Consider the following 26,595-nt stretch of genomic DNA (forward strand, 5'->3'; position numbering starts at 1 on the left):
ATGGGCCACTAATCCACTGCGATAACCCACTTACTAAACCCCACGTATTTCGTTCTCATTCGGAGAACTCCCTGAATAGGAAGGCACGCTTCTAGCACCGCTATTCATGGACTTCTTGCACATTACTTCAACTTCTAACCTTTCTAACCTCACTGTGTCACGTTTCGAGCAGAACGAGGTGACTGAGACGGTGCCGACATGTCACTGCTCTCCACCGAGTAAAGCTTCGTCTTCGTGTCGTTCATCAACCTTTTCCGTGTACCTCTCTTCCTACAACATCTGCATGCCATTATTCTTCCTTCCCCAGACCCACACCCTCACAATCGAATATGCCGACAATAGTAGCACCAGATTCTTCCAGTGAACCCATACCGGCAATTGACTCGTTATATTCGCCAAGATTCCCACTCGAAGTGGTGAGGGAGTTCGTGATGAGCGCACTGCAGGAAGCAGTACAGATCAATCAAGTACACAACCGCGATCCCATCGGTGGGTCCAACGAGAACCTTTTCCTGTAAGTATGGCCCGTTCTGAGGTTTGCTAGCAGCTACTGACGATATAAATTAACATTGTAGGCCCTTGATCAAGCTGATCGATCGTTTGCTGTTGGTCGGTGTTATCACTAACGAAGATGTAGAGAAGCTACTGATCATGATTGATCCCGAGACGTGGGATCCATCTTTCGAAAAGGAAGGTAGGGACGAACACCGTAAGGGACTGTTGACGATGAAGATGGCTGAAGGTGCCAAGCTGCAGATGTGCTACCTGCTGCACCATCTGTACGATGTGCAGCTGAGACATCGCGTAGAGAGCATTATTGCATTCGCACACAACTATGTCGGAGATTTGCAGCAGGATCAGTTGCGCAGGTAAGCTACCTAGTCTTTAGATTCTAAAGTTACAATGTAACATTATAAATACTACCATATATATTTATCAATTCCACTCATTAGATACATCGAGATCAAACAATCTGATCTGCCAAGTGCCGTCGCTGCCAAGAAGACGCGTGAGTTCCGCTGTCCACCACGCGAGCAGATGAACGCCATCCTTGGATACAAGAATCTCGAGGAAGATGATCTTGAGAATGCGTCTTGCGGTCCCGAGCTTCGCAACCGTTTGATCGAGTTCCACGAGAAGCTAATGGGCAAGGTGTCTCTTAATGCTTTGCAAGAGCCAGAGGAGCCCGAGGCGGACAAGCTGGAAGAGGGTCGACCAGGTGCTCTGAAGAAGTTGTACAATTTCATCAACGCCGTGAAAGAGCTGGAAGAAGATCCCAAGGAACCGGTCGAAGAGGAAAAGAAAACGCCCGAGGAAGTGTTCCGCAAGGTGCTGATCAAGCAGCTCGTATCCTGGGCCGAAGAGTCCCAGATTGAGAATCCCAAGCTTGTGCGTGAGATGTTTGGGCTGCTTGTACGCCAGTACGACACCATCGGTGAGCTGATCAAGGCTCTGAACAAGACCTACGTCATCAACTCTAAAACGAAGGGTGATGTAGCGAACATGTGGATTGGGCTGAGTCAAATTCGTGCCTTGCTCCCAGTACAGATGAGCCAGGAGGAGGAAGAGCTGATGCGCAAGCGTCTGTGGAAGCTTGTCAACAATCATACCTTCTTCCAGCATCCCGATCTGATTCGCATTCTACGCGTTCACGAGAACGTGATGGCGGTCATGATGAACACGCTCGGACGCCGTGCCCAGGCACAGAGCGATGCACCGGTGCAGACGGCCGATGGAGAAGAGTCGGCACCGAAGGAGAAGGACACATCCCACCAGATGGTGGTCGCATGCTGTCGCTTTTTGTGCTACTTCTGTCGTACGGGTCGTATGAATCAGAAGGCCATGTTCGATCATTTCGATTTCTTGTTGGAAAATTCCAACATTCTCCTATCGCGACCAAGTCTGCGCGGATCGACGCCATTGGATGTGGCGTACTCGAGTTTGATGGAGAACACGGAGTTGGCGTTGGCACTGCGTGAGCACTACTTGGAAAAGATTGCCATTTACCTATCTCGCTGTGGGTTGCAGAGTAATTCCGAGCTGATCGAGCGCGGCTACCCCGATCTCGGCTGGGATCCAGTGGAAGGCGAACGTTATCTCGATTTCCTGCGCTTCTGCGTTTGGGTTAACGGGGAAAGTGTAGAGGAGAATGCCAATCTTGTCATTCGTTTGCTCATTCGTCGTCCCGAGTGTCTTGGCCCGGCTTTGCGTGGTGAAGGTGAGGGTCTGCTGAAGGCCATTGTTGACGCCAACAAAATGTCCGAACGTATCTCGGAGCGCAGAAAGATGCAGGACGAAGCGGAAGGTACCATCACTGGGCTGAACTTCTCACATCCACTGCCCGAGGGTGACGATGATGAGGATTATATCGACACCGGAGCTGCCATCCTGTGCTTCTACTGTACGCTGGTCGATCTGCTGGGACGCTGTGCTCCGGATGCGGCCGTCATCGAGCAGGGCAAGAATGAGTCTCTGCGTGCGCGTGCTATTTTACGTTCGCTGGTACCGCTGGAAGATTTGCAGGGAGTATTGAGTTTGAAGTTTACGCTGACCAATCCAGCACTGGGTGAAGATAGGCCCAAGTCGGACATGCCGTCTGGATTGGTGCCTGGCCACAAGCAGAGCATCGTACTGTTCCTGGAGCGTGTTTACGGAATTGAAACGCAGGAGCTGTTCTACCGCTTGCTGGAAGACGCTTTCCTGCCCGATCTTCGTGCGGCAACCATGTTGGACCGTAGCGATGGGTCGGAAAGTGATATGGCTCTGTCGATGAATCGGTACATTGGCAATTCAATCCTTCCACTGCTGATCAAACACTCTAAGTTCTACAACGAAGCCGAAAACTATGCCAGCTTGCTCGATGCCACACTGCACACGGTCTATCGCATGTCGAAGAACCGTATGCTAACCAAGGGACAGCGTGAAGCCGTGTCTGATTTCCTGGTCGCACTGACGTCGGCCATGCACCCGGCTATGTTATTGAAGCTGCTCCGCAAGCTTACTATCGACGTGTCGAAGCTGTCTGAATATACGACCGTTGCACTGCGCCTCTTAACCCTGCACTATGAACGATGTGCCAAGTACTACGGCACTACCGGTGGCGGTCAAGCCTCCCAGTTCGGAGCATCGTCGGATGAGGAGAAGCGTCTTACGATGTTGCTGTTCTCCAACATTTTCGACTCGCTCAGCAACATGGACTACGATCCGGAACTATTCGGTAAGGCGCTGCCGTGCTTGATTGCAATCGGTTGCGCACTGCCACCGGACTACAGCTTGTCCAAGAACTCGGATGACGATCTGTACGGTAAACCGACGGGTGGTGGTCCCGATCAGCCACACTACAATCCGCAGCCGATCGATACGACGGCAGTTCAGCTTACGAACGATCTGAACCAGATTGTGCAGAAGTTCAGCGAGCATTATCATGACGCTTGGGCTAGCCGTAAGCTCGAGAACGGATGGACGTACGGTGACCAATGGTCAGATGCAAACAAGACTCATCCACGTTTGAAGCCGTACAACACTCTCAGTGAATACGTAAGTACATGCAAGACGAGTTTCTTGAGGAATTAGTTCGCAACTTACAACATTTTCACTATTTTAGGAGCGTGAACGCTATCGCGAACCAGTACGGGAAAGCTTGAAGGCACTGCTGGCGTTGCACTGGAGAATCGAACACTCGGAGGGTGATGTGCCACTGTCGAACCGTGGTTCGATGCGTCGCCAATCGAAGCCTAATCTGGTAAGTTGGCGATTAATAAGCTTTGTTTTATTTCCGTTTTACTGTTCCAGAGCACCTCATAATTCTCAGAGCACTCGTGCTTGCTTTAAACAGTCGGATTTCACGTTTTTTGCCGACATTAACTCGACTCTACTGCACCCATCAAAATTCCCAGCCTAAATTTCTAATTTTCACCTTTTTTAATGTACTTATCCCAAAAAAAACAATCTGCAAAACTGCATCAAATCATGTCACCCCTTGTCAAAATTGCACCATCAATATCGTCACCACTACCGATCCCCAACTGTGTGCGCTATCACCTTCAACCACAACACCACAACGATGTCCATGGGTGTTTCAACCTCTCCCGTTACCCGTAAATCATCGATTTTGCGCGTGTGTTTGTTACTTGCTCCATATGTGATGTACCGTGTGTGGTTGCCCCCAAAATGCTTGGTGTTCGTTGGGAACAAATTTAACTCACCCAGGAATTACAGGGCGATACTGGTTCACCGTTCAACTACAATCCGCACCCGGTTGACATGACCAACCTGACGTTGAGCAGAGAGATGCAGAATATGGCCGAACGTTTGGCGGAGAATTCGCACGACATATGGGCCAAGAAGAAGAACGAAGAGCTGGACCAGTGTGGTGGAGCTATCCACGCCCAGCTGGTACCGTACGATCTGCTTACCGACAAGGAGAAGCGCAAGGATCGCGAGCGTTCGCAAGAATTCTTGAAGTATCTCCAGTACCAGGGACTCAAACTGCACAAGTAAGGCTTTTCTGGAAGAGAATAATTTTGCAGTAAAATCTTATAAATGCAACTTGTTCATTGCAGACCATCGCGTGGACAAACTGAGGAGCCGGGCATGAGCACGGCCGCGATCGAGCTGCGCTTTGCCTATTCACTGCTGGAGAAGCTGATCTCCTACAGCGACCGTGCTACGATCAACATGAAGCTGCTGAAACCATCATCTACTTTCAGCCGTCGCTCGTCCTTCAAGACCTGCTCACGCGACATCAAGTTCTTCTCCAAGGTGGTACTGCCGCTGATGGAGAAATATTTCTCGAGCAATCGTAATTACTTCATTGCAATCGCTACCGCCACCAATAACGTTGGTGCGGCTTCACTGAAGGAGAAGGAAATGGTGGCTGGACTGTTCTGTAAGCTTGCCAGCCTGTTGCGTCACCGGTTGGCAGCATTCGGTGCGGACGTTCGCATCACCGTGCGCTGTCTGCAGGTGCTGGTGAAGAGTATCGATGCCAAATCTTTGGTGAAGAACTGTCCCGAGTTTATTCGTACGTCGATGTTGACGTTCTTCAACAACACCGCGGACGATTTGGGCCAGACGATCGTCAATCTGACGGAAGGCAAATATGATCGTCTGCGTGGAACGCATCTGAAGACGTCCACTTCGTTGGCGTACGTCAATCAGGTGATCTTGCCAGTGTTGACTTCACTGTTCGATCATTTGGCAGCGTGCGACTATGGAAGTGATTTGTTGTGTAAGTTGTATTCCATACAGTGACACTAACAGAGCGACCACACTTAACTTATATATCTTTATCTTCCTTTTAGTGGACGAAATTCAGGTCGCATCGTACAAGATCCTGTCTGCGCTCTACACACTCGGCACTGACATGTCTTTGACGCGCGATCGTAAATATCTTAAGACCGAGCTGGAACGTCACAAGCCCGCACTTGGATCTTGTCTCGGTGCGTTCAGTTCCTGCTTCCCGGTGGCTTTCCTTGAGCCGCACGCTAACAAGCACAACCCGTTCTCGCTACTGAACCGTATTGCGGATACCTCACTCGAGGCGCAAGACATCATGAGCAAGATGGAATGCTGCATGCCAACGCTCGAGTCGATCCTGTCCGAGGTCGACCAGTTTGTCGAGTCGGAAAAGACGTACCAGGAAGCACAGCACATCATAGATGTCATTCTGCCGCTGCTCTGTTCCTATTTGCCGTTCTGGTGGAATCAGGGCCCAGACAACGTTAGCCCGCAGTCGGGCAATCACGTCACGATGGTTACGGCCGATCACATGAACCATCTGCTGAAGAACGTACTCAAGATGATTCGTAAGAACATTGCCAACGAGAACGCGCCCTGGATGACGCGTATCGCTACGTACACGCAGCAGATCATTATCAACAGCTCGGAGGAACTGCTCAAGGATGTCTTCCTACCGTTGGCCGAGCGGGTCAAGAAACGTTGCGACAGCATGTTCCACAAGGAGGAAAGCTTGCGTGGTTTCCTCAAGGTAAGTGTTGAAGCATACGAGATTCCTCCGGGCAACATCATTGCTTACATGCGTTCTTCCCATCTCTTCTCTTCTGCAGTCTTCCACCGATGATACCTCCCAGATTGAAGCCCAAATCCAGGAGGACTGGCAACTGCTGGTCCGCGATATCTACTCGTTCTATCCCCTGCTGATCAAGTACGTCGATCTGCAGCGTAACCATTGGCTCAAGGATAACGTTGCCGAGGCGGAGGAGCTCTACAACTATGTGGCGGAGATCTTTAACGTTTGGTCGAAGAGCCAGTACTTCCTGAAGGAAGAGCAGAACTTCATCTCGGCGAACGAGATTGACAATATGACATTGATCATGCCTACGGCAACGCGCCGCTCGGCTGCCGTCTCGGGTGATATGCCCGCGTCCGGCGGTAAGGTGAAGAAGAAGAAGCGCAGCCGCGATAAGAAGCGTGACAAGGATAAGGAAATTCAGTCCAGCTTGATGGTGGCCTGTCTGAAGCGTCTGCTGCCGGTTGGTTTGAATCTGTTCGCCGGTAAGGAACAAGAGCTGGTGCAGCACTGCAAGGATCGCTACCTAAAGGTAGGTTGAAGTGTGTCTCGACTAAATGGCAACAGTTTCCTAACCGTTCGGTGAAACAATTTGCAGAAAATGCCTGAGTACGAGGTGATTGAGTTTGCGCGCACGCAACTCACCCTGCCCGACAAGCTCGATCCAGCGGACGAGATGTCCTGGCAGCACTATCTCTACTCGAAGCTCGGCAAAAAGGAGCAAATTGTGCAGGACACACTGGAAAAGTCAGACAAGAAGCCGGAAAACAAGATCGAAGACACGGTCGAACGCATCGTCGCCATGGCTAAGGTTCTTTATGGACTTCACATGGTAAGTGTTCGGATTACACAATACCCGTGGCCCTGTACTGCGTCATACCGACAACACACAAAAAACCCCATCCACCATCACCTTCCTCCACCGATCACATCAAATCCCTTTATATGTTTTAATACCCTCTTAAACCTCGACCTAAACGAACATCACCGATCAGTTCATCTCACCGCTCCGTCTGCACCAACTGGACGTTAAATGACTTTTCTTAATGAAATCGTCATTTTACCAATATGAAAAACCCATGTGACTATAACGTGTATTTCTCTTCTTTAAATTACAAATACAATCAACAACTGTCTTTCGCTATGATCTAGATCGACCATCCACAACAACAAAGCAAAAATGTTTACAGAAGTTGCGTCTCGATACAGAGAAAACGAGCGGTCATTGCCTGTTTCAGACAAGTTTCCTTACATTCACTGCCAAGGTTTTATAATTTTCTTATACTTTATATCTACCTTGACCGGAGTTTTTTTTTTTGTTATCTTCTTCTTGATTTATTTTCCGTTGTTATTATTTCCTCGTTTCTATGCATCAATTATTCGTTTACTTTTATTTGTTTTTTTTTTTGTTCGTTTTTTTCCTTTTTTTTCTTTCTTTTGTTCATGTTTTTTTTCGTTTCTCAACTCACGTTTTGGATTGATTTTTGTTGTGCGTTGTGCATCTTACCACCTGTTGTTATTTATTTTTGTTATGCATTTCTGTTACACGTGTTTGATTTCGTGTTTCCTTTCCATGTTTCGTTTTCTTTTGTTTTCTCTTTTTGTTACAAATGCCAAAACTGTTTCCGTCAGTTGATTGTGTATATATTTGTACATTTTTGTTCATTCTATTTTGTGGATCTTACATAAAGCCAACCGAAACTGAGAAAAAAAACCCTACAAACAAACTTGCCATTGCCAAACACCAGCAACAACAGCTTAACGAATGCAATAGAAATCAGAACAAATTTTACCGAAAAACTTAATGCCTTCAATTGCGTTGTTTTAAAACAAAATCTTATTTGTGATGAAACTAACAACTCCTCCTCCCAAAACTACTCCCAATCAGAAACAACGATATTAGGAGAGGGAAACCACAATCAGTGCGTACCGCTGTAACAGACAAAACTTGCTAATACAGATGGATACTGCACACGCCTTAAGCAAAAATCAATTTAAAACATATTGGCATCATGAGTTTATATCCTTCCAATTCTTCCATCTCTCGTACACATTGTTACAATCGAATTTCTTGCTAGTTCTTGGAATGGCTATTGATCCCATGGTTTCAAAGAAAGCAGCCACTATAACGTCACCTTCTTCCGAACTTTTGCTACTGCAAGCTCCTCTTTTCCTTGATCTTTCTGCTCTTTCGTCTCCTGTGTGTAGAATGATTTCCGATTTCCTTTTTGGCGAATGTTCTTTACTAGTCCTTTTGGCAAATTTTCTATTCACTCCTGCCCATGCAAAAACTAATTCAAAATTAATGAACTACCAAAATGATAACATTAGCTAAACACTATGCTGTACATAAGAAAAGCTATTTATTTTAATATATTCAAATGACAAGGAGCTCTTTTTATAAACGTTTCCACAAGCAAAATTATTCCCAGACGTACCTCTCTTGAAGATTGCAAGATCAATCGCTAATTCCAAACATGAAAGTATACTTATTTGCCCAATACTCAATTTATAAAGTTTTCTATAAAACTTATGTTTAATATTGCGATATAAATATAATATTAGAGCATTTGATTCTCTTGATTTCATTTTTTAGTTAAGCTTACCTATTATCCCAATTTATAAGAAACAGTCTGAAACATGAAATCACTTGAAAGTTAATTGAATGGTTTTAAAACCTTGAATGATAAATGAAATAAATACTCCTCAACATTCTTTATGACTAACATACCAACTCCATTTATCACATTTGTATCACTAACCGTAGCTACCGATCTTGGTTATGTTGTACTGTAGTAGTTAGTACATACTTCACCAGTTTTTCGCACCTCCAAGTTATATTTTTCACCCGTTATGACTCACCATCACACCCCTCACAAAACACTGTACTTACTATATTAAACAAATGAAACAAATGAAAACTACACTCAATCTCTATTCTGCAAAAGCACTCTGCAACGACTCCTTCCGTTCGATAAACAAAAAAAAGAAACAACAACAGAGATGATAAAAGAGAATAATCACTAACCGCATACTAACTAAAACCTATATATATAGGCATGCCGACCTAGAGCTAAGGGTCTTAATTGGACACACGTTTTATCACAAGCACGACGCAAAATGGCTGTTGCATGTCTAAGAGCAAAACCAATGTATAGATTGAGCAGGTGACTGAGTCTTTCTTTTCTACCCTCTTATGTTTCCTTTTCCTTTTACTGTTTGGTGGTTTCCTGAAACCTCCTTTATTTTCGTTTACCAATTGTTGCTGTTGTTTGTTTTGTGCCAGTTTGTATCTTTTAAGTGCGCGAGTAGTGTTTTTTTCTCTCTGTTTTTGTTTGTTTTTTCTTTCTTCTTCTTTCCATCATATTTTCTTTTCTTTTTTTTCCTTTTCTATAGTTCCTATTCGCCTTTCACATTCTGTATCTATCATTTGTCTGTTTCAGTGTGCAGTTTTTGTTGTGTTATTTTTGCACGGCTATTGTTTTACGTTCTACCTCCTTGCTTCATTGCTGCATTGCATTACCAAATGTGTATGATTCTTTAATTTGGGAAGTGAGGAAGTTTTTGATTTGATGCTTACCAAGATTTTTTTGTTTTGTGCATTTTGTTTTGTGTATGCTCTATCTTATTATTTTCTATGATTTATATTTATTTTCTTTTATGTTTTGTTTATCGTAGTTATTATTTTATTAAAAAACATTATATTTGTGTAAATTGAAACTGATACACTATGCCTTCTCTTTCTCTCTTTGTTAACAACAATGAATAATGTTAATGCATTCCTGTAGACATCGTGCTTGCAACATTTTTGCCCGAAGTTACTCGGAGCTGTGGCTGGAGGATGAAAATACGGGCCAAGAGGTCATGATTGAGGACCTCACGGTTAGTATCAACAATGAATGGTGTTGACACCCAATGAGTGACCCAATAAACTATCTTTTTACACCTCCTTCAACGACAGCAAACATTTGAGGATGCTGAAAAAAAGAAGAAGGACGAGGAAGAGGAGGAAGGCAAACCAGATCCACTTACGCAGCTCGTGACAACGTTCTGCCGCGGTGCGATGACTGAACGCAGTGGCGCTTTGCAAGAAGATCCTCTGTACATGTCCTACGCTAGCATCGTTGCACGATCCTGCGGTGAAGAGGAGGAGGAAGGTGGCGACGAAGAGGAAGGAGCAGGAGAGGACGAAGGAGGTGCTAGTATTCATGTGAGTATGATTGCTAAATCTAAAGATTGCATGTGATCTTAAACTAACCCAAACGTTGTCGCCTTTAACCTATGCTAACGCGTTCATAGACTATGGAAAAGCTAATGGTAGGTCTTGTAGACCGTTAATAGTTCTTTGTAGATAAGCAAAACCAATGCATCTCGCTCCTTCTGATTAACCAATCATATTTTACACCCAACAGGAACAAGAAATGGAAAAGCAGAAGCTCCTGTTCCACCAGGCACGTCTGGCCAACCGTGGCGTCGCGGAGATGGTGCTGCTACACATTTCCGCCTCGAAGGGCGTCCCGTCGGAGATGGTGATGCGTACGCTCGAGCTCGGAATTGCCGTGCTGCGGGGTGGTAACATCGACATCCAGATGGGAATGTTGAACCATTTGAAGGAAAAGAAGGATGTCGGATTCTTTACCTCGATTGCCGGTTTGATGAACTCCTGCAGCGTGCTAGATTTAGATGCGTTCGAGCGTAACACCAAGGCGGAAGGTCTTGGCGTCGGTTCGGAAGGCGCAGCCGGTGAGAAGAACATGCACGATGCCGAATTTACGTGCGCACTGTTCCGCTTCATTCAGCTGACCTGCGAGGGTCACAACCTCGACTGGCAGAACTATCTGCGTACGCAGGCCGGTAACACGACCACGGTTAACGTGGTCATCTGCACGGTCGATTATCTGCTGCGACTGCAGGAATCGATCATGGACTTTTACTGGCACTACTCCAGCAAGGAGCTGATCGATCCGGCCGGCAAGGCAAACTTCTTCAAGGCAATCGGTGTCGCTAGCCAGGTCTTCAACACGCTCACTGAAGTCATCCAGGGTCCGTGTACGCAGAACCAGCAGGCGCTGGCCCACTCGCGTCTTTGGGATGCGGTCGGTGGTTTCCTCTTCCTGTTCTCGCACATGCAGGACAAGCTGTCGAAACACTCTAGCCAGGTGGATCTGCTGAAGGAGCTACTCAATCTGCAGAAGGACATGATTACCATGATGCTCTCCATGCTTGAGGGTAACGTGGTGAACGGTACGATCGGTAAGCAGATGGTGGATACGCTGGTCGAGTCGGCCTCGAACGTCGAGCTGATTCTGAAGTACTTCGACATGTTCCTGAAGCTAAAGGATCTGACCTCCACGCCAAGCTTCATGGAGATTGACAGCAACGGGGACGGTTGGATTATGCCGAAAGATTTCCGCGAAAAGATGGAACAGCAGAAGAGCTACACGCCGGAGGAGATCGACTTCCTGCTCGCTTGCTGCGAGACCAACCATGACGGTAAGATCGACTACATCGGTTTCGTCGATCGGTTCCACGAGCCGGCCAAGGAGATTGGTTTCAATCTGGCCGTCCTGCTGACGAACCTGTCCGAGCACATGCCGAACGAACCGCGGTTGGCCCGGTTCCTCGAGACGGCCGGTTCCGTGCTGAACTACTTCGAGTCGTTCTTGGGCCGTATCGAAATCATGGGCTCGTCCAAGCGCATCGAGCGCGTGTACTTCGAAATCAAGGAAGCGAACATCGAACAATGGGAGAAGCCACAGATCAAGGAATCGAAGCGTGCCTTCTTCTACTCGATCGTCACGGAAGGTGGCGATAAGGAGAAGCTGGAAGCCTTCGTCAACTTCTGCGAGGATGCCATCTTTGAAATGACGCACGCGTCCGGACTGATGGCGAGCGATGACGACGGTGGCACCGTGAGACGCGATCAAGCCTTCACGTACATCAGCGAGGAGGAGGAGGAGCGTGCCGCCCGCGATCCGATCAAGCGCACCATCCAGGCCGTCAAGGACGGTCTGTCCTACTCGATGTACATGATCAGCCCGTCCAACATCAAGCACCAGATTACCGTACTGCAGTCGAAATCATTCCCCGAGATTATAGTCGGATTCTTCAAGATGATCTTCTACGCGTTCTACTACTCTGGATTTGGCGTGTCGGTTGTGATTAAGTACTTGGTGAACATCCTGATGTCGCTCATGCGCGGCCCGGCCCAGGAGGAGGAAGAACCGATCCCGGAGGCGGAACCATCCCTGCGTGCACTGCCACCACTACCACTGGAGGAACCGCCAGGTACGGTGCAGGCGTTTGGTTTGGACATCAGCAAGGAAGAGAATGGACAGTACCGCATGGCACCGCACGAGTCGCCCGCTCTCAGCCCGTCGTCCTCGATCGAGGAAACGGGTGAGTCCAGCCCCGAGGATGGAGCGGCCGAGCTGACGGGCGAAGGTGTACCACCGGGTGAACAGATGACGCTGGTCGATCTGCTCGGCGGTGAAGCCGCCAAGCGTGCCGCCCAGGAACGCACGGAAGCACAAAAGGCACAGGAAGCTACGCTCGCCAGCATTGAGGCGGAGTCAAAGAAGGCTTCAACCGAAACGAAGGAACCCGCGGCCGTCCACCAGATCGATTTCTCCAAGTACACGAAGAAGTGCGTCAGCTATCTGGCGCGTAACTTCTACAACTTGAAGTACGTAGCGCTGGTGCTGGCTTTCTGCATCAACTTTATGCTGCTGTTCTACAAGGTGACGACGCTCGGCGACGAGGAGGATGGCGAGGGCGGTTCGGGAGAAAGTTTGATGGGACTCGGTTCGGGCCTGGGATCGGGACTTGGCATTTTGGAAACGGGCTCGGGCGGCGGTGAAGGTGGAAGCGGCGATGGCGAAGGCGAAGAGGAAGACCCACCGGAGAAGGTACATGTGGATGAGGACTTCTTCTACATGGAGCACGTGCTACGTATCGCTGCCATCCTGCACAGTCTGGTGTCGCTCTGCATGCTGATCGCTTACTACCATCTGAAGGTACCGCTGGCCATCTTCAAGCGCGAGAAGGAAATCGCTCGTCGGCTCGAGTTTGACGGACTGTTCATTGCTGAGCAGCCGGAGGACGACGATATCAAATCGCACTGGGACAAGCTGGTGATATCCGCCAAAACGTTCCCGGTTAACTACTGGGACAAGTTCGTAAAGAAGAAGGTCCGCCAGAAGTACAGCGAAACGTACGACTTCGACTCGATCTCGAACCTGCTTGGCATGGAAAAGACGGCATTTGCGGCACAGGAAGCGAACGAGGGCGGTGGCTTCTTCCACTTCATTACGAACATCGACTGGCGCTACCAGATCTGGAAGGCGGGCGTGACGATCACGGACAACTCGTTCCTGTACTCGCTCTGGTACTTCTCGTTCTCGGTGATGGGCAACTTCAACCAGTTCTTCTTCGCCGCCCATCTGCTCGATGTGGCGGTCGGCTTCAAGACGCTGCGCACCATTCTGCAGTCGGTAACGCACAACGGCAAGCAGCTGGTGCTGACGGTGATGCTGCTCACGATCATCGTGTACATCTACACGGTCATCGCGTTTAACTTCTTCCGCAAGTTCTACGTGCAGGAGGATGACGACGGGGAGGAGGGCGACCGCAAGTGTCACGATATGGCGACCTGCTTCGTGTTCCATCTGTACAAGGGTGTGCGGGCGGGTGGTGGTATCGGTGACGAGATCGGTGATCCGGACGGTGACGAGTACGAGGTGTACCGTATCCTGTTCGACATCACGTTCTTCTTCTTCGTCATCGTTATCCTGCTGGCCATCATCCAGGGTTTGATCATCGATGCGTTCGGTGAGCTTCGTGATCAGCTCGAATCGGTCAAGGAGGATATGGAGTCCAACTGCTTCATCTGTGGCATAGGCAAAGACTACTTTGATAAGGTACGTTTGGGTTTGGTTGATCGTAGGACCGATTTCAGAGGTTACAATAATTCCTATCACTACTACCCTTTCCAACACAGGTACCTCACGGGTTCGATACGCACGTCGCCCAGGAGCACAATCTCGCCAACTACATGTTCTTCCTGATGCATTTAATCAACAAACCGGACACGGAGTACACCGGTCAGGAGACGTACGTGTGGAACATGTATCAGCAGCGATGCTGGGACTTCTTCCCCGTCGGTGACTGCTTCAGAAAGCAGTACGAAGATGAGCTGGGCGGTGGCGGTAGCTAAAATCTGCTGCACGGGCCACCAGCGACGATCCCAATACCAACCACTGTCGATGTGACCTAACCTTTCTAAGTGGCGTGCGGTGACCAAACCACAAACCACAAAAAAACAAACACCCAACATAACCAAAGAACAACCGAACAATCATACAAAACAATAGGAAACACCTGCTGCTCTGATCGAACATATTCGGGCGGGTAGAAGTAGCTAGACAGCCGGACGAATGTGTACGGTAATTGTAAAGATTTTTATGTAGATTTTTGCTCCCTTTATCTAAGCCAACTTACAACTTCTACAGCCAGTGTTTTGTCCTACTAGCAAGAGTTACGATCTTATACGACCCGTTTTTTCTAACACTCCTCCTTTGTGTCCCTCTAGTAGTGACGGGGATTTGGGATCAGAATTTAACGGTTCCTTTAGAAAAAAAGGTTCCCCCCTCGAAAGGCAATCACATTACAAAGACACAAAGCTTTTCATTACAATCGCACATCACACACCATACATTTGTTCCAAAATCCTTTGCATATCAAGATCGAGAGCTCTCTGCAGCCTATCTTCACACACCTCTCTTGGGTCGATTTTATTCACATTCACAACCAGAACGCTTTCTCCCATTTAGCCCGTTCTGGTTGTGCTCGATAGAAGCAACAACAAAAAAAGTGTCCAACAACAAAAAGACGTACACCACCATTAGGGATTTGGTATTGAATCGATCGATTTCGAAGAAATTATTTCAGAACCGCAAAGGAGCGCGTTCTTACTAATAGTGCACAGGTGGTTTGTGCGTAAGCGGCTCAATTTTTGAGTGCAAAACCACGTGTCGTGATCTCCGGCTGCCCTAGCCACTCCGACACGACATTCGACAGTGAATCGAACGATACACCCGCCCCACTATACCGGCCCCCATTAGTCCCTTATTGTTCGTTAGATTTGGTTTAGAATGTAATGATTTGATACCAACAAAAAAAAACTTCGTTCTTTCGTTGAGTTATTGAGCAACCCTATCATAGCGTAAAACACTTTTCGAACAGCACTTTTGTACTATTTTGCTGAAGTGCTAACGAAAGAGAAGACACAAGTTATAGTTTATAGTTTTTTTATTAATTGAACTGCTTTTTTTACGCACCAATGCCTCTTCTGCCAATGCTGCCTTCATATTATTTTTGCTATTTACATGTTCAAACGATTGTTGTTATTACGATATGTTATGCTATGGTCCCGAGCTCGAACTATGCATCCCGCTGCTGGGGGTGGGGACTTACTTAGGAGTTAGTTTTACTTGGTATGATTGAGCAAACACACGCTTAAAAATTTTAACCGAAACCGATCGGCCGACCGGAGAGAAGGAAACGACGGAAAATACCAAACAAATCAATCGTACACACTGACAACTAGTAAATAGTAGTTATCTACATTTTAAATAAAACAAAAGAAAGATTCTAGTTAACTTATGAGAATTTTTAAGTAAATAAAATTCAATTATTGAAATCTATCGCACGGTTGGTGTTCGTGATGGACTATGATGAAAGAAATACATAGATGAAACAATTTAATCAATAAGATGGAAGTAAGAATCAAGAAGATCAGAATACTTACATTGTTCAGTAGAAGTAGTAGATTTTGAATGTCTAACTCAGTCTTTGAAGAAACATGGAAAAACAAAGCACTAAACAAATCATTTCAGAACTCTTTTGAGATTCAACTCACCCACTTTATGCCTTGATGAAAGATTCACTCTATGTTTTGACTAATGACTCTCTCTTGTCGGATTCAACTCTGGGGCTGCGCTCTGGGCATCGAACAAGACATCAGACTCGAGCGAATTTATAGATTTATATGGAACTACACAGTCAGAAATCTTGAACAAACAAGACTGATGTCTTATTGGACAGCTTTGCCCTTTTCGGATTCAACTCACTCTCTCTTAGTGATGGGTAAAGTTGGCAAAAAACCGGAGTCGACTCCGATTCGACTCCGATAAATTCGGAATCGACTCCGGAAGGTAGGCCGAGGTCGGCTTGTATAGGAAGTGCACTAGTGATGGGTAAATTCAACAAAAATCCGGAATCGCTTCCGAATGACTCCGCCAAAATCGGAAGCGGAAATCCGGAAGGTAGGTGCAAAACTCCGACCTCGGAGCCATCGGGAGCCGTCCGGAGCCATCCGGAGCCGCTAGTCGGCAGCCGTCGGAGCCGTCGGAACCGATGGAGCCGTCGCAGCCGCTAGTCAGCGCCTGGAGCCGTCGGAACCGATGGAATCGTCGGAGCCGTCCGGAGGCGTCGGAGCCATCCGGAGCCGTGCGGAGCCGTCTGGAGCCGTCGGAGCCATCGGTGCCGTCGTATCCGACGGAGCCAGTTGGAGCCGTTAGAGTCGTTGTAATAGTCGGAAGTATTCTGAAGCGCTTTAATTTCCTGATATCAGCGATAATTTCATTTTTAAAAAACAGCTCACGAGTAAAAATAGAGTGTTCTTCATTTATTCCTCTGAGGTTTTTTGTTTTTTTTCTTCAACAATAAAGTAAAAAATAATTGTTTGCTCTGTATATATATATATATATATATAGAAAAAAAATTCAAACTATTATTGATCCTAATTTTCATAAAAGATGGACAGTTTTGTATAATTGTCAAACAGTATACTTTGCCATCTGTCCATCAATCAGAACGATTAGTCATATCACCTCGACGTTAAGAATTCGCGTTAAGCCTAAACTATTGCCTGACTGCGCGATGTCAAGGAACTTCAGAGCAATAAATGAAGAAGACTCTTTTTTTACTCGTGAGCTGTTTTTAAAAATGAAATTATCGCTGATATCGGGAAATTAAAGCGCTTCAGAATACTTCCGACTATTACAACGACTCCGACGGGTCCAACGACTACGACGGCTCCGACCGGCTCTGGACGGCTCCGTCGGCTTCGACGGTCCAACCAGCTCCGTCTGCTCCAACTACCGACTAACGGCTCCGGACGGCTCCGACGCCTCCGACGGCTCCGACGGCTCCAACGGCTCCAACTGCTACGTCGGTTCCGGTAGGCTCCAGCTGCCGACTAACGGCTCTGGATGGCTCCAACGGCTCCGACGGCTCCGACGGCTCCAACGACTCCGACGGCTCCAGCTGCCGACTAGCGGCTCCGGACGGCTCCGACGTCTCCGGACGGCTCCGACGTCTCCGGACGGCTCCGGACGACTCCGGACGGCTCCGACGGCTCCGGACGGCTCCGACGGCTCCGGGCGGAATTCACGGTTTGAATTATTTGAAATCGGAGCCAGAGTAGGAATGCTCGGAAGCGATTCCGAGCCGTGGGTGCGATTCCGGTGACCCATCACTAGCAGCCGGAGCCGACGGAATCGTTGGAGCCGTCGGAGCGTCCGGAGCCGCTAATCGGCAGCCGGAGCCGTCGGAAGCGTTGGAGCCGTCGTAGCTGACAGAGCCGGTTGGAGCCGTCGGAGTCGTTCACACTTCAGGCTGTTACAACGACTCCGATGGCTCCAACCGGCTCCGTCGGGTACAACGGCTCCGACGGCTCCAACGGTTCGGTCTGCTCCGGACGGCTTCGGACGGCTCCGGACGGCTCCGGGCGGAATCGACGGTTTGAATTTGTCGGAATCGGAGCCGGAGTAGCAATGCTCGGAAGCGATTCCGAGTCGTGGGTGCGATTCCGATGATCAATCACTAAAGTGCACGCGCAAAGAGAAAGATAACATAACACAAAGAAAGGAAATGTCTGATCACAAGCACATTAAACACCACGGCTTCTGTTGACTCCGACCAACTGAAATTCCGAACGACTCCGGACAACTTTGGATGAATCCGAACGACTCTGAACGACTCCGGATGTCTCTGAACGACTCCAGACGACTCCAAACGACTCCGAATGACTCCGGATGACTCTGAACGACTCCAGACGACTCCAGACGACTCCGAACGACTCCTGACGACTTCGAACGACTCCTGACGACTCCAAACGACTCCGAACGACTCCGGACGACTCCGAACGACTCCGCGCGACTCCGAACGACTCCGGACGATTCCGGACGACTCCAGACGACTCCGGGCGTCTCCGGGCGACTCTGAACAACTCCGGACGACTCCGGACGACTTTGACTCCTGGCGACTCCCTGCCAAAAATACCGAAATTCTGCAGGCGGGTATGTTTCGTCGACCATTACGAAAGCAGAATCAGCTACTCAATCGCTGATAAATACTGTATCGGGACAAATTTACTAACCGTTCCATGACTAAGACAGATCAAAGTACTGTTCTTGGCGCAGAATAGAAAAGGATAAGTTCCACGACCAATAGATTTTTTGGATCAGTTTTTAGTTTGATGTGGATTTGAGACGAATTCCAGCTTTAGTTCCCAGACTCCAGCTTTAGTAGTGTGTTCAGGGTCAGTTCCAGAATTGTTATCGATTCAACATCAGTTCTATATCCAGCATAAATTGAGGATCAGTTTCAAGACCGATATGAGATCAGGATCATTTTAAGGATCGGGCATAGATTCAAAGTCTTCTTTTTAAGCGAAATCAACTAGTGCTTTCAACAAAATTGACGACACTTTCCGGATGATTTATAGCAATGCACAGTAATGAAACAATTTTACTAAAAAAAGAACCATCTGTTCTACACAAAGCTTTATCTGTATGTTAAGTCTTATCTACTACCATACACTAAAAACATGTACAGATTATTCTGCTGACTAAAACGACCAAGAGACCAGCTTGCTTTTGGATGCTGTGTAATGCTTTTGTCCAATAGTGTACGCAACTATAGTGTTCGTTCAGCTAGTTTCCCCTTCAATACTGAAGGCAGTGCTGAAAATGTAATGGAAAAGCAAATGAATAATCCCTTTCCATTTCGCCAAACCGAACTGCTATCACACTTACCTCTACTCCGCTTCCAACTCACCGTCCACATTATCATCGTCACAAATGTACGTTAACTGTACGTTCTCCTCATCCGAACCCTCCATCTCCTGGCCCTGCTCGCCCTCACCCGTACCATCGGTCACGTACGTGTCCGTCTCAAACTCCAGCGTACGGTTGGCGCTAATGCGCGGCTGGTTCACCACGATCGTATCACTCAGGTGGCCCACCTCCTGCATGTGCGTGTACAGATGCGATTTGCGCATAAAACCAGCACCGCACGTGACACACTCGAACGGTTTCTTGTCACTGTGCACGTACCGGTGCGCATTGCGATTGTCCTGACTGGTGAACGTCCGATGGCACACCTCGCAGGCGTACGGTTTGATGCCGGTATGGATTCGCTTATGCTTTTGAAAGTGTTCCGGATAGACGAAGGTCGCGTGGCAGAGATCACACTTGTACGGTCGCTCACCCGTGTGCATCGCCCTGATGTGGTAGGTGAGCAATCGGCGCCGTTTAAAGGCCGCATCACATCGATCGCACTTAAACCGTTTATCATTCAAATGCGTCATCCGCCGGTGCGAATGAAGATTTGACCGTTGCGCAAAGCTTGCATCGCACATATCGCACGCAAACGGTTTTTCACCTGCCGCAAAAAGAATACGCGATACGAGCAAAAGAATTAAGATTATTTGCTTTACAAAATCGTCCTCGTTTCCCTTCAACCTTTCCTTCTTTCTTACCTGTGTGAATACGCTCGTGGTCTAGCAGCTCCGCCTTGCGCGCAAACTTTTTGCCACACTCCCGGCAAGCGAACGCCTTATCCGCACTGTGTATCACCATGTGCACGTTTAAATTGTGCTGCGTGAAGAACTTCTTCCGGCACACGGCACACTCGTACTCGCGCACCGCCCGATGCGTCCGCTCGTGCTGTACCAGATTGTGCCGGCTGTAGAACGAATTGCCGCACTCGTTGCACACGAAGGTGCGGGGACGCTCGTTGTGCGTTTTCTGGTGCACCGCTAGCGCATACTTGGAGGAGAAGTCTTTCGCACACAGATCACACTTGTACGGTCGTAGCCCGGCGTGCTTGTTCATATGTACCTCGTAGAACGCTTTCGAGGTATACTTCTTGTTGCAAACCTCGCAGCTCCAGATCTTGTTCGTGACGTGCGACATTCGCGGGTGCATTTTGCGGTGCAGCTCAAGGGCGCGCTTGCTGGTGAACGTTTCGCTGCACACGTTGCAGCTTAATGGAACGCCGTGTTCCATCTGCTGATCGTCCGAGGCACTGTGTTCGGCTAAATGGGCGACGTAAGATGGTTTCTGGAAAAATATGACATCACACAGCTCGCACAGGTGCGTTTGTTGGCCATGCTCTTCGACCAAGTGGTGCGCCATGCTTTTCAGACAGTCCGCCTTAACCGGATCGTTCGTTGAGCAAACGGTACAGTAGTAGTCGGTTCCAACTTTAACGTAAAACTGTAAGAAAGTGAAATATTGTTAAGATTGTTTGGCATTGGTACGTTGGGTATATTTGCTGTCCAATAGTGATTGGAAATTTTCAAAAAAAAAAACAGGAATAAAAAAAAAAAGAACAGGTAGGTTCACGAGGTTCGAAAACGAAAAGGTGATGGGTTTGGAGCATTTAGATAATCTACCGTTCCGACTGAACCTACCGTTCCGGCAAACCTACTAGGATCAGAATTTCAAAAATGAAATTAAAAAAACCTAGTTCCTATCCTTAGCCGGTCTCATGGTACAGTCGTCAACTCGTACGACTTAACAACATGCCCGTCATGGGTTCAAGCCCCAAATAGACCGTGCCGCCATACGTAGGACTGACTATCCTACTATGAGGGGAAATCAATAAGTCACTGAAAGCCAACCCCACAAGTGGGTTGGCAGGCCTTGACCGGCATCGGTTGTTGAGCCAAAAAAGAAGAAGAAGAAGTTCCTATCCTTACATTTAAGGAACGGAATGAACCAACTAGATTCGTTTCCGAACGCGCATCACTATTGTCCAATCATGTTTGAGATATAATTTGCTAACGATAATCGTGACTGAACCAGTAGATGTCTTGGATAGAGGTGTGCCCAAAGAACCAGAACCATACGATTCATTCAGTTCATTTTAAAGAATGGACAACCCACGTTCATCTAAACAACGTTCATTGGTTCTTTATAAATCGTAATGTACTAAGTTTTTTCATAAAAAGAATATCTTAACCGTCATGTTAAGGAACACGTCCCTAGTACGCGTGGTCGTTCCTCTCCTCCAATTCAAACATGAACTTGAACCGTTCAGATCTATATGTGATCCTGTGATCTTCATTTGTATCATTGGTAGAGATGTTCTTTTCAAAATAATTGGACTCTGATGAATCCTCTATTCACAACGTTTATCGTCATTAAGGTCCACTACACTAAGCTCAGGCAATTGGGTTCATTTTGATGAACGTGAACGTACTAGTTCTTTCATCAAGTGAACTGAACGTAAATCGCGATTCATTCGTTCATTTCAGTTGAATAAAATATAGTAAAATGTTTCATTTTACATTAAGAATATAATTAGTGTATTACATATTGAAAATTATTAGTCAGACCAGGATGATCTTTATCACGATTGATAGGACATTCTTTTCGTGAACGTATTGGTACTACGATTACATTTATGAACAAGTACAGAACGTAGATCGTTTGTTCTTGAATCGAACTGAATGAATTGTTTGTTCTTGAGTCGTAGAATGAACTAAATGAATCGCACGGTTCTGGTTCATGCCTAAAGAACGCATCTCAACACTATAAAGCATCGCAACACTATACCCTACACACGAGACTGAAACTTGCTCGAAGTCATACTCGATTTTTTTCAATGAAATTGACTTTTTTCGTTAACACCCCCTTAACCCTCGTGTTGAAAATGTGAAATTAATGAAATTAATGGTTATTATTAGCAGTTAAACTGTTTCCGAGCGACAGATTTTGCGGAATTTGCCTGCGTAACTTTATGTAAAAAAATAATTGCTTGAGAATATTTTTATATGCAGTCTCACGTCCGATTTCGCAAAAAGACATCGTGTGGAAAAAGTGTAACGTAATTTTACACGTGTTTAGTGTTCAAAAACCTGACCATAAATTCAAATCCATCATTCTGACGGTTTCGTTATCTATTTCCTTTTTCAATGTGAAACATTTAACAGAAAAGAGAAGTTGATGAAATAATTCATATTGAAAACATACATTTCCTTGACAGCCACCGCTTCGCTAGTTGACAGCTGCCGCTAGCGATATAAACAAAACAATCCACTGTTTCTCCTTCACGAAGCAATTACACACGATCGCTGCTTCCGCTCCGGAATACCGACTCACACCAATTCGTGCCAACCATTGCGTGAAACACCAAATATCCCCGAATGGGTTTCGTACAGCGCGCTCTCTTCACCTGGTTCATTCTGCTAGTGTTTCTGGTGGTGCTCTGTCTGCGGCTCGAAAACCGTATCTACTGGAACTGGTTCCTCGTCTTCATACCGCTATGGCTGTACGACGTGATACTGGTGGCGTGGGCCGTGATCGAAATCGTGCAAAGGCAGCACGCAAATCGGCTCATCTCACTGCACCACTACAAGTACTACGTGGTTGGGATAGTGTTGAAAATTTTCTCCCAGATCACCATCTGCCTGAAGCTCGAGTACAAATCGATACCGATGTACGTGATGATGATTCCGATCTGGATGCTGCTAGCACTGCTGATCGTTTTCGTTGGAACGCACCTGCAACCGAAACCGCGCTCGATCGGCTCGAACCGCAGCAACCGCCAGTCGGCGGGCGTATCCTCCTGAGGGTATTTGAAACTTCGCGTATGCGAAATCGAACCAAGCGCTACGGAATAACAACAGCAGCAGCAGGATGGCGATGGCGAATCCTTTCCGTAAAGCAGTAGAGGAAACGCGAAAAAAACGACCGAACCGTTTCGGTAGCAAGACTTTAACAAAAATAGCTGTATATTGTACCGTTTCACTATTGTAACGCTTTTTTAAACTTAAGAAAATTGTACTAATGCGTTTGTACTGTTAGAATCCATCTCATAATGTAATAAATTACTCTTTAAAACAAACTTTCCATTCCACGATGTTAAAGGAAGTTAAATACTGTATAAATTGTAGTTAAAAGCGACTCACCGGTTGTAAAGGTTCCTCCTGCTGAGATGGTGACGGTGAACGCGATCTGGCCACATTCGCGTTTTCCAACATCAGCGAGGGGGATGCCGTTGATTCCCCAATCTCATACGCCTCGTGTGCGCTGATCTGCGATGCACTATCCACAATCACATCATCATACTCTAACAAACTTCCGGCATTGGCACTTTCCAGCGTCTTCGTTACCGGCTCAGACTGTTCCTCCGTATCACTGAGCGTTTCTATGACGTCATTATAAACGCAGTAAATCGATGTGCCATCTTCACCAGCCACTTCAACGATTGTTTCGTTCGACTCGAGCATAAACCGGTGTAGCGTTTCATCTTCCGACAGTTCCTGACCAACAGTTTGCGTGTCGTCAGTATCAATTGGCAGCAACTTTGAGGTGGCCTGCTCTAGCTTCCCAATAAGTGACGCTTCTGGAGCGTTTTCCTCCATCAGTGCCGAATCGATCGGCTGCAGCTGCTCACTTTCTTCCGATGGAGGTGTAAACAATTCTTCCTTAACATGCCCAACCGGATGGGGAGTTTCGTCTCCCAGCGCAGCAGTGGGGCGTATTAGAGAAATCGATGGCATACTTCCTTCATTTGATTCTGTTATCGTTTCCCACTCGATACCTAATTTGGGAAGCTCACTATCAAGCTGCTCGCTGGATGAATTAAGGTGTATGTCATCCGGGTTCAGTGCTTCCATATCGCCAAACATGTCTTCCATCGAAAGCTGGAAATTACACAAAAAGAATAAAAAGATAATTTCACTTTGTTTAAATTCGCTCCTACCACCACAGCAATTACTTACAAAGTCCTTGTTGAAAGTTTGGAGATCATTTTCCAAGTTGCCACCGTCTTCTACTGCCACGAGGCCCTCTTTAAGATCCTTTTCCGTCAGGCCGGTAAGCTTCATTACGGTTTGATTGTAAGTCATCGTTAGCTTTGTCCGTATGGCTTCCATGCGCTGAACGAGCGAATGATACTCCAGGCATTGCATATTACAGTTCACACAAATGATCTGGGAATGGCACAGTTCCGGCGTTAGCTCGATGTCTAGGATGTCGCCCAGTATCTTTGCCCGCGATAGGGACGCGTCCGGCTCGGCAAACAGATGGTAAAAACCATCCTGAAGGGCAGGGAAGTGGCACAGATAGCAGTACGGATAGAGCTGTGCATCTTCGTCGACCGGGACGGGATCGGGTGCTGCGTCTTCCGTACTCTAAAACGAAAGTTAATTGTAGTGTTTAAAATTCAGCATTTAATTGAACGCAATACGTTCTCGATTGATGAGAAAATGTTACAGAAATTAGATTATTCCTCCTTACCATCTTGAGCAGCAGTAGTTTGTTTACGTTCGGCAAATGTGTGTTTGACAAAGATTGGTCTTTTTGACGTTTCTGCGACCGCGGGTTTGACAGCACATGGTTCTGTGAAATATTTCACACGTGGATTGTTTACGAACGTTGAAATTTTACACTGTGGGTCGAAATCACGAACGGTGAAAATAGGAAATATTATTTTTTTGCAAATAAATATAAAAAATCAGATTTTATTTATTAAGCCCGGGAGACACTGTCCGTACTCGCTAGTATAATTTCGATTTTCACTACTGCATCTGGCGGCGGCCGATTGAAGCATTTTGCCAAACAATTTGGAGCCGCTTAAGAAAATATGTTATTTTTCCATGTTTTTTACTTAAAATGGACTGAAAAAGCTTTGTAATTGACAGATAAATATGTTGTGCATGTATTTAAGCCATTTTATCATAAAAAAACAATAGCAAACTACTTAAATTTGAGATCCGGTACGATCATTCCCTCTATAAACAAAAAAAGGTTCCACTAGTCGCCAGATGCGCTAGTGAAAATCGAAGCTACACTACCCAAGTGCCACAAATCCACTAAACGACCACTAAACGGCTTCTAAATGACTCAAGTTCTCTACCTAAACGGAATATAAAAGGACTTCGTTTAGCAGACGGCAATCGACTCATGCATTCTAAAAATAGCGAAAAAGCTGGTGGCGCTCTCTGTTGGTGGGATACCCCAACCAGTTGAGCTTCATCGCTTGGAGGAGAGCTTTCTCATTTCCTCTGTACTGTTGTATGATTTCACATTGTAGTTATGCATCGCTAGAACTAGAACGGCGATACAATTGTTTAAATACTAAACTCCAATGGAAACCACCAGCACTGAAAGAAGTGAGATTTGAGTAATGGTCGTTGGTGTTGATACCCACGTATCTGACCACACGACCATTCATATAGATTTTTGCTCGGAAAGTTAGAAGGCTATATAGGTCATGATAAGATGAAACTTGCCGAAACACATTGCAAGAAAAGGATAGCAATATAATAATCAGTTTTAATACGCCATCTATTGATCAAACCAATGAAGCTGTGGAGCTTTCATTTTTTTCTATGGATATTCAATTTTTCAGTCGTTTAAGCTTAATCTGTGGCGCTTGGGTAGCGAATACGGACAATGTCCCCCGGCCTTGAGAATACAAAAATCAGAATCACCTCGAAAAGATACCTGTTTGGTTGCGAAACAACTTAAAAGAGCATGATTTTAACCGGATTGCGGAAGTACACAGATAAAACTAAACGACAGCAATATTTGGAATCGGTTCCGGAATCAAAATTTGCTCCAGAATCGGAATCATAATTGAATCTAGGATTGGAATTAGCTCTAGAATGAGAATCAGAATTGAAATAAGAATTTTCAGAAGTGAAATCAGTCCCATTCAGAAGAATGGGTTGTTTGCAAATAAAATGCCCGTTTGCAAATAAAATGGATTCAACGCTCATATGGACTGTCCCCTCGTAGCAAGAACTGCCCAAGTGCCACAAATCCACTAAACGACCACTAAACGAGCTCTAAACGACTCAAGCTCTAAACCTAAACGGAATATAAAAAGACTTCGTTTAGCAGATGGCAAACGACTCATGCATTCTAAAAATAGTAAAAAGCTGGTGACGCCATCTGTTGATGGAATATCCAATCAGTGAAGCTTCTTCACTTAGAAGATAGCTTTCTCATTCCCTCTGTACTGTTGTATGGTTTCGCATTGAAGTTATGCATCGCTAGAACTAGAACGCCGATACGATTGTTTAAATACTTGTTGTGGATAGATGTGCCGAGCCCTGGATTCGCCGTAGCAGTTGCGCTGCTGCTGGTCGACATCCAGGAATCGACACTGCGCTCACGCACACTAATACGCCGCACTTAGCGATGCGCGCTAAGTGTGTGCAGAGCGCACCTAACGCAGGAGTGTGTAACAGGCTACCGGTC

At 46.6% G+C, this 26,595-nt stretch overlaps 3 protein-coding genes across 11 annotated transcripts in view; 2 read left to right on the top strand and 1 right to left on the bottom strand.

The window, feature by feature from the left end:
• The window catches only part of LOC121599611 (ryanodine receptor), a 41,301-nt gene extending 25,566 nt beyond the window's left edge, over window positions 1-15,735 (top strand). For 2 of the 9 annotated variants that reach the window (XM_041927536.1, XM_041927543.1), the window contains 15 exons: window positions 308-514; window positions 576-869; window positions 954-3,537; window positions 3,605-3,742; window positions 4,219-4,496; window positions 4,563-5,230; window positions 5,304-5,989; window positions 6,069-6,563; window positions 6,630-6,863; window positions 9,089-9,198; window positions 9,820-9,913; window positions 9,993-10,241; window positions 10,331-10,348; window positions 10,444-13,950; window positions 14,031-15,735. In XM_041927536.1, the coding sequence (XP_041783470.1) occupies window positions 308-514; window positions 576-869; window positions 954-3,537; window positions 3,605-3,742; window positions 4,219-4,496; window positions 4,563-5,230; window positions 5,304-5,989; window positions 6,069-6,563; window positions 6,630-6,863; window positions 9,089-9,198; window positions 9,820-9,913; window positions 9,993-10,241; window positions 10,331-10,348; window positions 10,444-13,950; window positions 14,031-14,246 (9,778 nt within the window). In that variant the 3' untranslated portion in view covers window positions 14,247-15,735. Of the gene's footprint in view, window positions 1-307; window positions 515-575; window positions 870-953; window positions 3,538-3,604; window positions 3,743-4,209; window positions 4,497-4,562; window positions 5,231-5,303; window positions 5,990-6,068; window positions 6,564-6,629; window positions 6,864-7,183; window positions 7,297-9,088; window positions 9,199-9,819; window positions 9,914-9,992; window positions 10,242-10,330; window positions 10,349-10,443; window positions 13,951-14,030 lie in introns of all 9 variants that reach the window. The other 7 variants (XM_041927537.1, XM_041927540.1, XM_041927538.1 and 4 more) reach the window with 4 other exon arrangements.
• A 3,115-nt stretch (window positions 15,736-18,850) lies between these two features.
• On the bottom strand, window positions 18,851-24,659 carry LOC121600002 (zinc finger protein 37-like). Its single transcript, XM_041928191.1, has 6 exons — window positions 24,628-24,659; window positions 24,111-24,521; window positions 23,295-24,032; window positions 19,857-20,595; window positions 19,132-19,759; window positions 18,851-19,059 (listed from the first exon to the last, which is right to left on the bottom strand). The coding sequence occupies exons 1-5, from the start codon at window positions 24,628-24,630 to the stop codon at window positions 19,134-19,136; spliced, it is 2,517 nt and encodes an 838-aa protein (XP_041784125.1). The 5' UTR covers window positions 24,631-24,659; the 3' UTR covers window positions 18,851-19,059; window positions 19,132-19,133.
• On the top strand, window positions 22,302-23,247 carry LOC121600003 (transmembrane protein 60). The gene has a single exon (XM_041928192.1). The coding sequence runs from the start codon at window positions 22,530-22,532 to the stop codon at window positions 22,953-22,955; it is 426 nt and encodes a 141-aa protein (XP_041784126.1). The 5' UTR covers window positions 22,302-22,529; the 3' UTR covers window positions 22,956-23,247.
• Window positions 24,660-26,595: the final 1,936 nt, after the last annotated feature.

This window comes from Anopheles merus, chromosome 3L, assembly GCF_017562075.2.
Source record: "Anopheles merus strain MAF chromosome 3L, AmerM5.1, whole genome shotgun sequence".
Taxonomy (NCBI): Eukaryota; Metazoa; Arthropoda; class Insecta; order Diptera; family Culicidae; genus Anopheles; species Anopheles merus.